Below are 17,437 nucleotides of genomic sequence, written 5' to 3'. Positions count from 1 at the left end.
CAGAAAGTTCTAAGATGTCCATGTTCAGAAAGAGTTGCCGAGGGCACCAAGAAGTACAAAGATGTCCCGAGACAGGGCAGGGTAAGGGCTACTCTCTGGCCTTGACCATGGATGGTGGTTACCAGCTATGGGCACCCTGGTCTCCACTAGATGAATCTCTGCAATGGCTGAGGGGCACCCTCCCCAGGCCGGGGGTTTCCAAGCCTCTCTTCCGAGCAGGACGGAGCCCAGCTGCTGCAGATTTAGAAGTGCAGCTTTGTTTCCAGGGCCTCAGCCTGGTCCTGGAGCCTCGTGCGAAGATGGGAGCAGGACAGCCACCAGGAGCAGCTGGGGAGACAAGAGGGCACAGTGGGTCTGTTCGTAAACCCCAGGCTGTGCGTCTCACGGGGATTGATTCGGTATTTGGACACCTTGTGACAGTACAGCCCCCACGCTGGAGTGGCTCCCTTAGGGTATCCGAGCATTCAGCCTTCCATCAAGTCATAAGTGCCCACCAGCGCTGGCCCCGAGGGCTCCGGGAGCCCCAAGTGCACATGGCTATGGCTATATGTCGGCAAATGCTGCGTGCCATGCTCCTGCTCTATGCTGCCTACAAGAGGTGTGCCTTCGCATTGCAACATTCCCACTGAGGGCCCGTCTGCCGAGGGCCGAAGGAAACCAACCCTTGCTGCGATCAAGGGAATCCCTCAGTTACATCCTCTTTGGAGATCTGTTCTTCCTACTTTCGAGGAGTCTATTCCAATCAGCTAAACATCTCCTGCTGATTGGGGATACCCAGCTGAATTGTAATTTGCCAATATAATCGTTCATAATTATTATATATGAAAGAAACATTTCAAGTAAACAGTGTCATTGAAGGAAATATTTCTGAAACTCCAACAATATGTAAAACATATCCCCTTTGAGAAACAACAGTCACACATTTGCACATGTTGAAGAACATGCACTCAACAAACTGAGATAATGGACTTCTACATGGGATGAACATGAAATTCAAGAAGATTTTTAATACAAGAAAGAATATTAAAGCAAATTTAAACATAAAAACCATTAAGGCACTAAAGAACAAGACTGAGAAATAAATCCAATTCGCCAGGATTAGAGACTAAAAGGCAATAGGAGGGATGTATGCGAGTATTCTAAAAGCTGTATTAATTTCTAAATAAAATGATTATCTCAACCACATTTGAAAGTATTGTTTGGAATTCATTTTAAAACATCACACTTCCTAAACTGAAACAATGCTTAATGTATTAGTATTGTATAGTTAGTAAATAAGCCTGAGGCAGTGATTTCAATAATTCATAATCCATGTTATATACTTCGTTTTAAACAGACTATGAAGATGCTGAAAAAGACAATATTCTGATAGGTTAAAGAAGTCCAAATGCTCAGCCCCGCCCTCCCCCCATTGGTGTGAGTGCCTGACCTTTATGAACAGCTCTAATTTAAGAATATATCAATATATCTGACACACTAATATTCAGCAGGTACCAGCAATTAAATGTGAGCATCTTACATTATTTAAAAAAAAACGTTTTAAATGTTATTATAACACTTCTCCCAAGTGTTAAATACATATTTTTAAACAGTACATTAATATGGGGAAATAAACCTTTCTCCCATTTCTAAAATCTTTTGTTATTGCTTTTAATATGCCAAAAAATTCAATTTCTGCATGAAATTGTAATAGAATTCCTTCTTGTTATTCTAAGACAAAAATTGGGTTATTGAGATTTCTGTAGATTTTAATAGCAGAAGAAGCGCGTTCCTCGCAAGGGAAACTGAGGCTTCGTTCAAAATCGACCGCACAGATTGGAGCATTCAGAGGCAAATGCGACAGAAACCTGTCGGGACCGGGTGAAAGACCTCCCCGGGGGCTCGGGGAGCCCGCTTGCCAGCTGCCCTCGGTTAGAAGGGAAGCCCCCTCTCCCCCCGCTCTCTTGCGGGGACCCATTACCCCACCCACCGGGCGTCTCGGAGCATCAGGGAAGGCGGAGAAGGCGGGCCGGGCCCTTTCCGAGACCGATCGCTCCTCCCCCTCCCCGGTTGCTCGGCTACCGCGCCGTCGCCCGGCCCCTCAAGCGGCCCTTCCGTCCTGCGCGCGGCGGCTTCCGGCGGCTTCGAAGCGGCCATGAGGCTGACTGCGGCGCTCGGCATCTCCCACGGGCGGTTGCGGCGGCGGATCGGGTTCGGGCCGCGCTCGCGCCTCGACCTGCTGCGGAACCTCGTCACGGGCCTGGTGCGCCACGAGAGGATCGAGACCACGCGCGCCCGTGCCGACGAGATGCGCTTCTACGCCGAGCACGTAAGTGGGGGGGAGGGGCGGAAAGAAACGGGGGGGGGGGCGTCCTGGCGACCGTGGACCCCACTCCCACTCCCTCTCCCTCACCCGCCACCCCCCTCCGGCGTCGTTTCTGTCCCGCAGCTGATCGAGCACGCCAAGCGCGGCGACACGGACCCGCAGGCCATGCGCCTGGCCGACTTCTGGTTGACGGTGAGCGGGGGAGCTGGGGGTCTCGTGGGGGGGGTCCCGGGCGAGGACGCGGGACTGAGCGCTGCTGCGCTGCCGCCGCCTTGCAGGAAAAGGACCTGGTGCACAAGCTCTTCAAAGTGCTGGCGCCCCGCTTCGCGCCCCACCAGGGCGACTACACGCGGATGGTGCGGATCCCCAAGAACGACAGCCTGGACCGGGCCGAGAGGGCGGTGATCGAGTACAAGGGCAATCCGCTCCCGCCGCTGCCGCTGCCCCGCCGAGACGGCGAGAAGACGCTGGTCAACCAGCTGCTGAAGGGCTACCGGGAGGAGCGGGGCACCACCGTGTGAGGGAGGATTGTTTGAAAAAATAATAAGCATAGGAAGAAAGACAAAACAAAAAGAAAAAAAATAAACTTGCCACTTGTATCCAGCAAATCACTGTAACGATACGTCTCTTAAAATAGTTATTTAGTTTTATATTTATATAACCAAATACTTAATTCCATGCTTCACCCTTTGCCTATATGCCCGTTTCTAAATTAACCTATTAATCAGCAAAATTCCAGTAATTACCAGAAATAAAAACCTAAGTAGTATATAAACTATTACATCCAATTTGAATCCATTTTAAAACTCCGTGGTTTTGGAGATTTAAATCTCCATTTCCATCCCCCTAACAAACGCCCTCTATTTCCGCTCTTCAAATACAAGTAGTCCTCAACTTACGACCACAATTGATCCCAAAATTTGTTGCTAAGTGAAACATTGGTTGTGAGTTTTGCCCCACTTTGACTTTTCTTGCCACAGTTGTTAAGTGAATCACTGCAGTTGGTAAATTTGTAACGGTTGTGAAGTGAAACTGGTTTCCCCATTGACTTTGCTTGTCAGAAGGTCTGCAACCATCATAAATATGAATTGGTTGCCAAGCATATGTATTTCGATCATGTGACCATCGGGATGCTGCAACTTGTGTGAAAAAGTCAGTTTTTTCAGTGATGTAACTTTGAATAGTCACAAAATGAACTGTTGTAAATCGGAAACCTGTAGTTGAGGTCTAATCCCAGTCAAAAATTAAATCTCCCTTTGAAAGTGTATAGTCTGAAATAAAAATAGCATTCTAGGTAGTACATTCATTCACACATGCAAATTCCACACATGCGATCTAGTAGCTACCACCATTCTTGCAGTAATGAATTCACTGTACTACTGATGCCTGATGTGAAAAAATGCTTGCTTTGGGCCACTTTGCCCTCCGTCAACTTCACTGGAGGAAGCAAAACATCTCCCTGGTTCAGTCCAGCTCCCTTTTTCTGAGTGAGAGTCAAGTCTGGACTTCCTTGCAATGGAGTTCAAACCCTGCAACTGTTTTGGTTGCTCACTTGTAAGTTTTCTATACTTTTTTAAGCGCCTCAACTTAGAACTGCTTACAATATTCAAGCTTCAGGCACATTCTTACTGTGTTGACAGCTTTATTTTCAATCCGTTTCCTAAGGGTTCCGAGCATTACATTTGCTTTATTTACATATGCCACATCTCCATTATACTATCCATTGTGGGAACCAGATTTTTTTCATTACTAGAGTATCGGTGTCTGTGAAGGGTTCCTTTCTCCTGTGTGCATCGCATTATATTTCAGTTACAAGTTATTTGCCTCTTGGTTAAGCATTAGTGTGACCAAAGCCTGGCTCTCCTAAAGGAACAAATAACTTGAAGATATGTGTTTATTAAGCAAACAGATAATTTTCAGTCTGCACTCGGCTCTAAGCTTGCTGAGCAGCCTTGATGAAAAGCAGTCACTGCAGGTGTATATTTTTTTGTATGCTACGTTACAAAAGGCAGAGACTGTAAATTACAGCATGATGTTGGAATGCTTTTGATAAACCCAGCTTGATGACCTCATTTACCCCTTCCTGCTATGGTCAAGGAATATAAGCAATTCAGTTTACTGGGCCACCGATTCCCGTTCTCTTCCTGTTGCCATTCAGGGTCAATTCAGCCAATTGTGAATGCTTTAATATAAGGGCACTTCATGCAGTTCAGGTGTGTTTGGAGTGGAGTGGAGTGGAGTTTCATGTATAGGCTTGCCTTTTGTCACCGCAGCAGTCACTTCTTCATAATCATTTTCGCATTTCACAATCAGAATAGCTTTTTCCTGAAGTCATTTATAAACAAGGTAAAAAAACCTGTCCTAACACTGTTCTGATTTCTATTCTTTTTTTTTCAATGAATTAATTCATTAAAATACTGGTCAATGAATTAATTCATTAAAATACTGGTCATATCTCACTATCACCAAGTTTAGAAGAGCCTTTCATGAGGACTTCGTCAAAGGATTTTAGAGAGTCCCATTACATAGCATTGAAAAGATCAGAAGTTAGCTGTGAATTTTTCCTAGGTCATTCGTTTCTGAAAATATCCCTCCCTGATAAAGTCAATTTTGAAGAAAAATCAGTGCAAAGAATTAATTTTTTCTACAATCTCCGTTACATCCCTGATGTATTTTGTGTTTCAAATATATTTAATATTTTCAGTTCCCCATCCAGACAACTTTATTTAAAATTAATATAATACATAATTATAACATTTTTATATTTATTCATACATTCAATTTGTATGGTCGCTTAGAGTTACTTAGGTGAAATTGGCAGCCATACAAATCAAATTCTGGGGGGAAAACATGAAATATTTAATGCATGGAATATCTGTAATAACTTTTTGTAGTGCAATTTTTTAAAAGCATGTTACTTTTACAATGCTTCAAGCAGTGTGGGCTTTGATAACACAAGATTGGAATTCTGCGCCCATGCTCATCATGTTTGGGGAAGCAAATTGGATAAAGCCTTGGTAATTACTAATTACTTTTTGTTTTTGGAATGGTCAGACTCCAGCTTAAGCAGCTTGGCAAAGAGACCATGGCTAGAACCGTGCCTGGATTGTTTTAAGGCAAGTGTCCCCTCCAATGGAATTTACTAAGAAAAGGGGAAGGAGTGTAAATTCCTCTAACAGAGGAGTAATTGGTGAAGGATACGGGCCCTCAAAGCAGGAGAAACTTTTTTCTTTCCTATTGAGTCAGTATAAAACACCAGATGTTTTGGGATTTCTCTCAGTTCTAGGATCCCTGTATAGATGTGCACACATGCATGATTATATAACTTCCACCATTTAGGATGCCTCTCCGCTATCCTCCACAGAAGAATGTCTGATCTACAGTGTTGGTATAATAAATGGATACAACTGCTCCTCTGGAAAATGCACTAAGTACCAAAATCTGCCAAATTTAATGTTAGATATTTTTTTTTTCGCTATTTCCTCATATAATCTTTTTTTTAAGAAGTACAGTAACCTACAAATGATTATATTATTAGACTGCCTTTTAAGTCATCTCTAATTTTCTTAAAGCAAGTATCCATTGAGGAAAGCATAATTTTCCATACTGCAACATTTTAGAATAAAAATATATTCAGAAATGTTTCATTCCTTTGACGGTCATGGAACTGTGTTTTCCCTACCAATCCTGCAGTTTTCAATATCACTACAGACAGTCCCAACCTATCGGGCAGGGGTTCACATGGATTTTACATTCACAATTGCAAAACAAGATGCATTTGAAAATAAGTGTTACATGATTTGCTTATTGTGTATCTACTCATTTTAGATGCAATTGGCAAGCTTATTGTAGAAATTGTTTTGCTACAATAAATTATAATAAAATTGTTAAAAAAACACCATAAACTGCTCCTTCTTTCCTAAAAAAAATGGAATTTGAGGATCTGGAAGATCTCCCCACCCATATTCCACTGTTAGCAACAAAGATTCAAAAGTAATCTGTTATTAATATCTGTTGAAAATAGGATTACAGCAATACCAAACCTTGTCTACATTTGGAGTTCTGGCTGCATAGCGGTCATGCTACAGAATTTGAAAATGCTTAAAGCAGCAGTTTGTCTGCCCTGGTTATACTCATGGAACTGGATTATAGAGTAATTGGCTCCCAAGCATTCAGTCTCAAGGACCTGTCCGTGCCTTGGCATGTTTTTAAAACCCACCGAGTTCCAGCCCAAAAGTTTTCCTGTCTTGGCAGGCAAAACTAATCTCGCAATAGAATTCACAAGGAGAAACCACCACCATTCATAGCCATTAAAAGAAAATAGGCTTTTACATCCCACTGTGCAAGATCCACCGGTATGAAAAATAGTTTGTGTAGAATCTTAATCACTTCTGTCCCACTGTGTCACATGAGAGTTGCTGAGGCGGCTATCCTATGGCAGGGCTCCCTATCTGTAGGCTTAATAAGTGTGGCTCTTCTGGAGGCAGCAGCCTCTGAGGAGGGCGGCTATTCCAAGAATCCTGCTTCTCTGGATAGAAGGAACAGGGAACCAAACCAAGGACAGACCTGTGTTAGGGTTATGCTTGGAGTTAGATGTCCAAAGGAGGGTAGCACTAATGACTGCACGTTGGCAGATTGCCAAACAACTGCCCAGGGCACACATGCTATTTCCTGCAGAGTCCAGCTGGCTCACTCGGCCTTCTGAGAGGGTGGGCTGCCACAGACTTGAAGCTCTCTGTAAGAAGAAACAATCTTACCACAGCCATAATTGAGACCAGAATTTCCATCACAAAGCGATGAAGTCAAAGTGCACTTACTTTGCTTTGCAATGACAATCTAGGCCAGGGGTTTGCAACCTTAAACACTCAAAGAGCCATTTCCCACAGAAAAAAAAAACCACCGGGAGCCACAAGATCTGGGTGGGCGTGGCCAACTCGACATCACTCACTACCAGTCACATGACCCCCCCCCCCCAGCCAGTCATTAGGGCAAAGAACCAGGAACCACAAAACCCTTTTCTCTCCACCCCTCTCTAGCTCTGTCTCCCCTCCCTATCTTCCCTTCTCTCTCTGTATCTCTCCCCCTCCTTCTCTCTCCCCCTCTCCCTGTATCTCTCTCTCCCTCTCTATCTCTTCCTCTCTTCCCTTCTCTCTCTCTCTCCCCCTCTCCCTCCCCCCATCTCTCTGTAACTCTCTATCTGTATCTATATCTGTGTCTGTCTCTTCTCACTCTTATAAAGCCCAGCAAGCTCTCCTTGGAGCTCTTCGCTAATGCATGTGTGCACCAGTGGGGAAATCCTCAAGCAAGCGGACGGCCGCCCTGCGCGCACCTTTGCTGCGCTTTGGCTGAGCCCACCGACTCGCTTGAGGAAGGTCTCCCCGCTCGTGTGCATGCTCCCGGCCTTGCCATAGCCGGCCAGGGGGTCGCAAAAGGAGGAGAATTGCCAGAAGGGAAGCCTCCACTGCGCTTCATGCTCATTCCGGATTTCCAAAAAAAAGAAAGAAAAGCAGTAGCGAAGAGACCCAAGGAGAGCTCACCAGCTTGGCCCAACCTCGGCTTTCCTGACCCCCAGGGTGAGCATTGCGAGGTTCGGTGGGGCCAGTCCCATTTTCCCACTGCCCTGAGCTTCTTAAAGCTGCGGCTGGACGCTGCGGGCCCATCCCCTCCTCCTGGATCCCATTCTCACCCCGCCAGCCCTCATGTTAGCATTGGTCGCGGCCGGGTCGCTGCAGTGTCTCGGGGCAGACAGCAGATTGCGCATCTCCCCAAGTGACCGAGGCATGCCTAGCACCAACAAGGGCCGGAAGAAGCTCCAGCAAGAATGAGGCACTGGAGAATCAGCCCCGACTGCTTCTCCACCCCACCCACCCCCCGCTGTCGCCCTTATCTTCTCAGGCCAGGCGAGTGACTGGGAAGGGAGGGCGAGGAGCGGGGCCAGCCAGTAATGGGACAGGGAGCCGCAGCAGAGGGCCCAAAGAGCTGCAAGCGGCTCCAGAGCCACAGGTTGCCCACACCCGATCTAGGCAGTCCCAGTTGCAATTAATAAATTAATGGCCTGGTTGTTAGTGAGGCAACTTCCCGCCAGTTTCTACAATCAAGTCAGTGGGGAAGCCAGCAGGAAAGTGCAAGCCCCAAGCGCTGCCAAGTGGAGGAGGGAGCAAGAGATGTGGGAGGGCAAGGAGGGTGTGCAAGGCCTCAGCTTGTGAAGCTGGAAACTGCACATATTTTGGCGTGGACCTTTTTCAGCCAGAGACCAGAGCAAGTCCTCTGACAGTCGGCTGCGACTTGCAAGCTTCCCTGCCAGCTTCTCCACTGATTTTCTAGCAAAGCCAGCAAGAAATACTGCAAATGACTATCACATGATCGCAGGGGACTTGGCAACTGGCTGTAAATGTAAATAGGATGCCAAGTGCCCAGATCACAATCATGTGACCGTGAAACTCTTCATCAGCCGAAACTTCAGTAAGTCCATTCAGGAGCACTGCAACTTTGAACAGTCAGAATAAACAGCTGCAAGTTGAGGTCTACTGTAATGCCTTCCCTTGAACCAAAGCATTGTCTCTGGGTCTGCTCAGCCAGAGATCATTTTGGGCAGAAATTGAGTCAGTGGCTGTAGTGGGAGTTGACCAGGGAAGCCCCAGACTCCCGTACAGCTATGCTGTGATACTTACAATGCAGTCACTGCCTCAGCCTAATTAACCCTTGCTGAGTTGTGATAAATGATTCCTTAAATGTTATTCAGACTACTTTAGAGAAGAAGCAGGAGGGATGTAGCCTACCTGATAGCCACCACCAGATTCTGGTGCCATTTGGTAAAGTCCTCCTGATCGCAAGACATCAATAGTAACTTTTTTTGTGGGAAAGAGAGCTGAAAAGAGAGAAAGGGCAGTAAAGTGATGTGTGGCCAAAGGAAAGAGTTCCCAGTTCACCCACCCCAAAGTCCCTGGCTATGGAGTCATCAATGCTTGCCATCCCTTCTTAGCACTAACCCCAGCTGTGCCTTCCACATTACCCTCCATCATAGATCAACCATGGTTTCAGGGGAGAGGAGCCAGCAAAACTGGCAAAACCTGGGAGTGGAGGAAGAGCACTTACACTGAGCAGCCCTCCTTGGCTCTGGGTGTGACCAAAGACCTTCTCCACAACACAGTGACTGAGAGGGTAAACAGCCTGGCAAGCAAACTTGTGTGAATTCCAAGGATGGAGCGGGTGGCAAGGCTTTGTTAACAACAAGATATCGGAGAAAAGGAAGCACCTCCTGCGCTGCATCTCCTTCCCCTTGGAGGGGACCTCCATCAGCCAACCTTCCTGGAGATACTGGCGCCCTGCATGGAAAAAGGACAGAAACCCAGGAATTTATTAAGCAAGCTCTGAAACCATCTGAGGTCCATCGGTGACCCCAGGAATGGTTTCTCTGGGAAATGCAGAGGGATTAGCGACACCGATCACTGAGGCAAGCCACTGACACATAATTCCAAAACTCAGCTGCTGACTTCAAAAAACATATGAGACAGCATTTCCAAATGATAGCTGGATTCCTAACATGTCAAGAGATTTACTTTAGACTCCATTTTCCTCCATGAAATAGATTTAAGGCATTATACAAAATATTAAAACATCAATATCTGAACGTATATGGAAAATAAATTTACAATAGGTTTGCGATTAGAAACACCATCTTTTGTGTGTGGGGGTGTATACTCTGTTTCTGCCCCAGTTCCTGCCCACCTTGCAGTTAAAAGCATGCAAATGCAAGTAAATAAGTGTCCCTTTGGTGTGAAGGTAATAGTGTTCCGTGCGCTCTGGAAAAGCAGCTGTGGAGAGAGAAGGGTTGCAGAAAGAACCCTTGAGAGCTCCATTTATCAAGACTTTGTTTCTGAAAGTCCAAGCCAGCACCTTATTACTACTAAAATTATCCACTAATCCGAAGTAGGACTTTGTACTCATTGAATTTTCCCAGCCTCCGTCTATGTTTGGCAGGTAAGAGCAGGTAGCAGTTTCCCAACCCCTTGAATTGGACCAGGGAGCCCCCACACTCTGATGGTAACTCTAAATCCCCACTAGTGTCACACAGGTAGGTCTAGCTCTACTTTCAAAGATGTCTGTGTTAACATCTTTCCCGTTGACCCAGAGGGTCCGGGGCAATGAAGATGAACTTGGCTCAACTGTGCTTCTCCCACCTGATTCACAACAGTCACGTAGTGAGGCCATTCTTTATTTTGCTTCTCTTCACCATTTCATTGGACAAACATTTATGAAACAACATGCCTTGTTCATTGATGCACCAGTCACTTGAAAGTCCTCTGATGGATCAAAAGCTTGGACAGTTGATTTCGTGCCTGGTTGGGCTGATAGGTTTCCCCACCTGGTATTCCTATTCTTTAAACGGTTCCCCCCAGAACTGAGCTTGAAGTTAGATTTGTTAGTTTAATAAAAAGGATTAGAATGTTTCTTCTCTATCAGTTGGTAAAGATATTGATTTCCTTGTGTTTGCCTTTTTTTGTGTATGTGCCTTCAAATCAGTGTTGACTTCTGGCAACTGCCTAAAGAAGTCCCTGCAGCTATTTTGGCAAAAATTCAGAAATGGTTTGCCTACCTTCTCCTTCCTTTAACTAAACACAGGTCACACATAGAATAAAACAAGCAATTAATGCTATAATATAAGGATCTAGCCTGATCCTTATATTATAGCATTAATTGCTTGTTTTATTCTATGTGTGACCTGTGTTTAGTTAAAGGCTCATCATGATTGTCTAGCATGAGGACTTGACAACCAACACAGAGGCCTCACCTGGAGCCAGCACTTGGGTCTTCCGTCCCTTGAGCTGTTTCTGAATCTGTCTCATCATCAATAGGTTCTCATGGACACGAGCAATTTCCTGGACTCGATGCAGGACCTCCAAAACAGACTTTAGGGACCCTGCAAATGACAGCATATCACCCAAGACCAACGTAACCTGTTCTCCTGCCTGGGTAACTGGGAAGGGGAGAAAAGCCAACCCTACAAAATTCTGTCAGGCAAAAATTGGGCGTCTCTGCTGCTGTGATGAAGAGCTGAACAGCTGAAGGCAAAAATTCAGGAGCGTATCACAGGGCTTAGTTAGAATCCTACCTTGGAGCTGGTCAAATCCAGAGCTCTCTGGGGGAGTGTGCTCCACCAAATCTTGCAGGAGGTGCCTATACCTACCAAACAGATATCAGAGGTGGAGGACATCTAAGCAACTGCCTTTCAGCTACCCATCAAAGATCCCAGCCCACCTGCCCCCCACTCCATCTCTACCCCACCTTGCAAAGCAAGCAGTGAGGCAAAGCTTTCGATCCTGGCCCCCAACAGCCTCTCTTGGGAGCTCAGGGAGGAGGGGCAGGTGAAGGTTGGCTTCCCAGCCAGAGAAGGAAGACTCGGCTCTTCTGCCACTTACTGATGGAGCCTTTGCAGGGGCAGCGGCAGCAGCTCTTCCAGCGGGCAACCTTTAAGCTCTGGACGGGATTCCTGAAGCTTCTTGAAGCGGGAAAAAGCTTTGTTCTTCTTTACCAGTTTCTGCAAATGCAGACCAGTAAAGAGGAGAAGCGGGTCAGGATGGCTGGCCAGCAAAGACTGAGAACAGATCCCCAGCCTCATCTCCAGACCAAGATCTTGGCCAAAAAAACAACCCAAGGATATCCTTGGCTGTCAAGAACAGATAACTGGAAGAATAAACCAGGGGAGGGAGGAGATGGGGGGATGCTGGGCATAAAGCACCGCCTCCTCTGACCTGTAAGCAATAAGGGCATACCTTCAGGATGTTTTGGGCCGCTTCCAGATTCTCTGCATAATGGACGTAGAACACTAGCTGGTGGCAGAAACTCTCGAGTCCTAATGCAAAATGGCCTCTGGTCAGGTGGAAAAGCAGTGTCCTGCAAGCAAAGAGAGGAGCCTTGAAGGAAATGACCAGGGGCCAGAGGCCTTTCTGCACTCACCTTCTTCCTGGAAAAAAAGAGGCTACCACAAGCAACTGCCCAACAGCACATGCAAGAACAAAGGGTACAGCATAAAGAGGAGCAGAAACTACTCAGAGGTCCAACTTCTTCTGCTCAATCTGTCTTGCATTTTTGTGAGGCTCTCTAAAGTTTCTTCGCTGACCTGACCAATTACATCTGCCTTAAAAAAAGTCACACCTTCTAGGACAAAATCTATCAGCTGACAGAATGGCACTTGAGGGGTCTTTGGAGGTCTCTGAGCTTGGCTGTTTTCTTGCAGATATTTCATTATCCAAACTAGGTAACATCAACAATGCTGGACTTACTAGGCAACATCAGATCCAGCACTGATGAAATTGCCTACTTTGGGTAATGAAATGTCTGCAAAGAAACAGCCAAGCTTCAAGGACCCATCACTTCAATCCTGTGCTAAAATCTTTTCCTCTATCAGAATAGGACTTCCCACTTCTGGTGGGCTGTGGGGAGAGTTTCTTTTTTAAGGATGTGCCTCTAGACAGCAATGTCTGGGAAAATGTCTGGAAAAGGTAATCAAGCAGAGGATTTATGAGCATCTAGTAAACGAACAAGGTGATTACTGGAAACCAGCATGGGTTTGTTAAAAACAGACCATGCCAGACAAATCTTATTACCTTCTTTGATAAAGTGACTAAATTAGTAGATCAGAGAAATTCTGTGGCTGTCGTATACTTGGACTTCAGTAAGGCACATGAGAAAATAGACCACAGTCTGTTTCTTGGTAAATTAGAACTATGTGGAGTAGACAGTACCACCACCAGGTGGATTAGCAGTTGGCTAATCAAACTGCACCCAGCATGTAGTCCTCAATGGAGCTACATCTATATGGAGGGGAGCATGCGGGAGGGGGGGAAGAGGATGGGATAACTTGCCATAGCCAACTCACCATGACCAACTCGCCACAGCACAACTCGCTGCAGGACAACGTAACAATTCTATGTAATGATTTAAAATAAATTAAAAATATTTTAATTTTTGCCATTCACATTTTATTCTGTCCCTCCTTTTGCATTCTTTCTTTAATGATTCTATTCCACCATTTCTTTGATATTAGTGTAACACTTGTCCTGCAGCGAGTTGTCCTGTGGCGAGATGGCTATGGCAGCTGTGGCACGTTAGCTGTGGTGAATTGGCCGTGGCAAGTTGGTCATGGCAAGTTGGCCATGGTAAATTATCATAGACTCGCAGTGGGGACCTCAAGGTTCGGTCTTGGGCCCAGCACTCTTCAAAGTCTTCATAAGTGATCTACATGAGGGAATAGAAAGGGAACTCTTTGCAGATGACAGCAAGCTTGGGGGGTGGGGGATTGCAAACACTTTAGATGACAGAGTCAAGATTCAGAAGGATCTTAGCAGACTTGAGCATTGGGCCCTATCCAACAAGATGCAGTTCACCGGTGAGAAAAGTACGGTCCCGCGCTTAGGCAGAAAAACCAAATATATAGGTATAGAAGGTACCTGGGTCAACAGTACGGTAGTAACTCTGAGAGGGATCTAGATGTCCTGGTGGATCATTGCTGAGGTATGAGTCAGCAATGTGCTGCAGCTGCCAAAAAAGCCAGCGCAGTTCTAGCTGCATCAATTGAGAGACCAAGGGAAGTGACAGTACCCCTCTATAATGCACTAGTGAGGCCACATTTGGAATTCTGCATCCAATTCTGGTCAGCATGATAAGAAAAGGATGCCAAGGCCCTAGAAAGAGTGCAGAGAAGACCAACAAAGATGATCAGGGATCTGGAGGCAAACTCATACAATGAACGGCTAAGGGTTTTTGATTTACTTTGTGGCAAACACGATATGGTTACCTACACCAGCCCTTCCACCATTGTAGGGAGTGCTGAATCTTTTGAGCATATCGTAATCTTGCTGCAATTGTCAAATACAAAAACAAAGTGGCATGACTTTTTTTGCAGCTGTCTATCCATTTTTCCCAAAAGGAAAGTATCTGGTTTCAATTATACATTAGTCTTTAAAATCTACTGAATTTGTATCCGAAATGCTGAAATGTGTGTTATTTACACATTTCCAACATAAATTTGAGGTGCCTTCTAGACAATTTCTCTGGCGACTTACATAATGTAAATTTCAATATTTTCAGCCACATCCTTTTCCCATTGTTCCATTCTATACTGTAATCAAAATTTGTAGCTCATTTTATCCTACTTTCTTGCATGCAACTTTAGTTTTTCAAGCCATATCCTACACACAGCAACATCCAGATAATCCTATGATGGAGCCTTCTTTGTACAGGAGTTGATTAAACAATAAGGCATTGGCTGTGAACGCTCCTTTCCATCACCCATAGAGGGATGGGTGAAGTCCAAGGAAGAAGGCCAATAAGAGTGCATTGTCCCTCCCCCCAATACCTCCCCCCCCGGCCACAATGCCACAAGCCTGACCTTACCGGCTGGCGGAGCAGATGGACTCCCAGGGTCCAAAGAGAATCTTATGGATGTCTGGCTTCAAGATCCCCTTGGCCTTCAGGGTGACCACAAAGTACTGAAAAGGGACATAACACCATTACTGTCCAGGTGAAGCTGAGTACAACATTCCTATTTTCACTCTTCCTGCAGCATGGAGAAAATCTGGCTCGTTGGGCATCTCAAGTTTGGTTCTTTAATACTGCTTTTTAGTCAAAATAGTTTACTCAGTGCATCTACCTTATAGTTTATGCAAGAAACTATATGCCTCTTGCAAGGTAAACTTCAGAGAGCCTGTCCTAAATAAAATCACTTAACCAAGTCTGAGCTAAAACTGGGCTTTGCTTGTGCTAAGCTAATCAGGAATCTCTTTAGATTGATGAGTGTGGCATGGCTAAAAATAGGCTGCTAACTTAACAAAAACCTCAACTGACCAAAGCCACAATGGGCAGTACAAAAATCCATGGGTCCCTATTGGTGATGATGAGAGAAGATTGTAACTCAGAACATGAAGAGTAAATGGTCATGAATTACCAAATAAAAAGCAAGAAATCAAAATAGATATGTGTGTCTGTGAAATTAAGAGAAAATAAAAATATGTAATAGATCTAAAAGAAGGCTGATTGTGTGAAATTGTGGAAGAAATTCAAATCCAAGCCATGCTTATGTATCTTAGCAAAGAAGATTTTAAACTTAGAAATAATAATAGACTAGACTAGACTACAAAGTAGAAGACTTTATTGGCCAATGTGATTGGACACACAAGGAATTTGTCTCCAGTACATAAGTTCTCAGTTTACATACAAACAACAAGGTAATATAATCAGTGTGCACACAAACATAAAAACCACATGTACATGCAAACAAAATAAATGTGGCTAAATGATGGGGGAACATCCAAAAAAGTGTTTCAAAAAGGAGGAGAACACTGAGAATGTCATGGCTGGCTGAAATTGAAATGATCCAGCAAAACAATGAACTGAGAAGTTTAAAGTAGAAAGCAACTTATGAAGCAGTGGAGACAAATATGGCTTGCAAAAATAGAGGGACAGTGTGAATATAAGCGTCCCTTTTCTCATCTCCAGGCTCTTCTCCCCCTCCCCCAAGGTTTCCTAACTAAAGCAAATCCAGTGAACATTGTTTAAGTCACCAGTATTTGGGCCGCCTTCCGGATTGCTCTGTTCCCACCTACCCATTCTCCACTCTCCCCTCTGAAAGGGGGGCTTGCCTGCTCTTTCTACCGGGAATATTTTAAAATCTTTCAGTGAGTGAAGGTGTGTCTAGGAGTGGGAGAGAGAGCTGCTGCTACAGTTTCTTCCTGTTGCTTTGCTTTGTTTTAAAGATTTCAGTAAACTGCTGTTTTCAACTGCCTTACATAAGGGGAAGTAGACATACATTAGGGAAAAATGCATTTATGTATTGTTGTAGCTTAGGTTATCTAGTCCATTTCCAGAGAGTTTGAATAACTTCCAGTATTAACAAACATTAAAAATAAGTATCAATTAACTCAATTATGTTCAACCACTCGCCCCTTTGAGACAGTGTGATCTTACTCGTCCCTATTTTTTTTCCGAAGACGCATGTTTTAACAGCTGCCGGAAAAATCTTCATAACCCGGGCGCCTCTGCTCCAAAGGAGACAGGCCCCTTAAACCCGGGCCACTCCGTCGGCCTCCTTCCGCGAAGGGTAGGGGCGACCGGCCGCCACATCCTTCCCCGCCTCACGCTTGCCCCACGAATTTAACCCGACCGCGTCCACACCCACGGGCGCCCAGGGACACGCAAGAGGCGCGGGAATGTCGCGGCCGCCTGCCGGCGCATCCTCCTCCTCACCGTCGCAACTCCTTCGAGCTGCTCCAGGTATCGCCCTTCGGTCCGGAGCAGCTCCTCCGCTCGGGCGCGGCGCTTGCGCTCCCAGCCGGCCCTCCGCTCCGGCGAGGAGCTGCGGCTGTGCCCGAGAGGGCCCGTAGCGGCGGCGCTCATCCCCGGGAAGATGGTTCCGTCGCGGGCTCGGCTTTGGACCGGCCGGGAGCCCACAGGAGGGAGAGCGAGCCGATCCTTGCGCCACCGCCCTTCTCGGGGAAGCTAGCTGGATCTGCCCGAGCGGCGCCACGGAGCCTCCCGCCTGCGTTCAAACGGCCACCCAGCGCCGCCCCTTCCGGAGTCACGAGGGAGGGTAGAGCAAGTTTTCTAACATAGGATCAGGATCTTTCGTTTGAACATTTGCACTTTGATTAAGATTCAGAAACCCCGTCTCCGTTTGTTTTATTTTGAATTGGCCGTTTTGCACGTCTTTGTTACACCGGCCTTGAGAGCCATTCCCACTTCACAAAGGCATGGCACAACATAGGAGAACAGACAAGATTCAGCAGTTCATCTGCATTTCAAAGATAAGGGTCACTCTTTTGAAGACAGCAGAGTCCACATTTTGCACAGAGAACATCGCTGGTTTGAAAGAGGGGTCAAAGGGGCCAAAGATGTCAAAACTGGACAGCCTTCCCTCAACAGAGGCAGAGGGATATGGCACCATCTATCTCCTGTCTATAACACAGTCTCTTCAGCAGTCCCAAGAAGGCTGCATACCCATTTGCACCACTCAGGTGACCCAGAGGACACAAATAAACCTCCAGGTTACCTAAAAAGGATGCAAATGACCAGCTATCTGCAAGGAGTGTAAATCAGGGTGAAATGCTCCCGGTTCGGACTGGATCGCCCGATCCA

At 45.9% G+C, this 17,437-nt stretch overlaps 3 protein-coding genes across 5 annotated transcripts; 2 read left to right on the top strand and 1 right to left on the bottom strand.

Moving 5' to 3' along the window:
* The first annotated feature begins 107 nt into the window (after nt 1–107).
* Nucleotides 108–629, top strand: FANCD2OS (FANCD2 opposite strand). Its single transcript, XM_070936044.1, has one exon. The coding sequence runs from the start codon at nt 108–110 to the stop codon at nt 627–629; it is 522 nt and encodes a 173-aa protein (XP_070792145.1).
* Nucleotides 630–2,096: 1,467 nt separating this feature from the next.
* On the top strand, nt 2,097–6,133 carry MRPL17 (mitochondrial ribosomal protein L17). Of its 2 annotated transcripts, XM_070939023.1 has the most exons (3): nt 2,097–2,308; nt 2,429–2,497; nt 2,584–3,873. In XM_070939023.1, exons 1-3 carry the CDS (start codon nt 2,135–2,137, stop codon nt 2,824–2,826), a joined length of 486 nt encoding a protein of 161 aa, XP_070795124.1. In that variant the 5' UTR covers nt 2,097–2,134; the 3' UTR covers nt 2,827–3,873. The 2 variants fall into 2 exon arrangements, with proteins under 2 accessions (XP_070795124.1, XP_070795123.1); XM_070939022.1 differs by having other exon boundaries at nt 2,097–2,497; nt 2,584–6,133.
* ARHGEF39 (Rho guanine nucleotide exchange factor 39) lies at nt 4,079–16,769 on the bottom strand. 2 transcript variants are annotated; one of them, XR_011600091.1, is made up of 10 exons: nt 16,550–16,769; nt 14,702–14,796; nt 12,079–12,199; nt 11,725–11,843; nt 11,418–11,488; nt 11,097–11,225; nt 9,401–9,630; nt 9,085–9,173; nt 6,872–7,040; nt 4,079–4,168 (listed from the first exon to the last, which is right to left on the bottom strand). XR_011600091.1 is itself a non-coding variant. In XM_070939021.1 (9 exons), exons 1-9 carry the CDS (start codon nt 16,697–16,699, stop codon nt 6,995–6,997), a joined length of 1,050 nt encoding a protein of 349 aa, XP_070795122.1. In that variant the 5' UTR covers nt 16,700–16,769; the 3' UTR covers nt 6,191–6,994. The 2 variants fall into 2 exon arrangements, 1 of the variants encoding a protein (XP_070795122.1); XM_070939021.1 differs by lacking the exon at nt 4,079–4,168 and having other exon boundaries at nt 6,191–7,040.
* Between the last annotated feature and the right edge of the window lie 668 nt (nt 16,770–17,437).

Source organism: Pituophis catenifer, unplaced genomic scaffold (assembly GCF_029215685.1).
Source record: "Pituophis catenifer annectens isolate HBS135680 unplaced genomic scaffold, rPitCat1.0.hap2 SCAF_2, whole genome shotgun sequence".
Lineage (NCBI taxonomy): Eukaryota > Metazoa > Chordata > Lepidosauria > Squamata > Colubridae > Pituophis > Pituophis catenifer.
The sequence above is the reverse complement of the archived record's forward strand: the minus strand, read 5'-3'. Positions and strand labels throughout refer to the sequence as shown.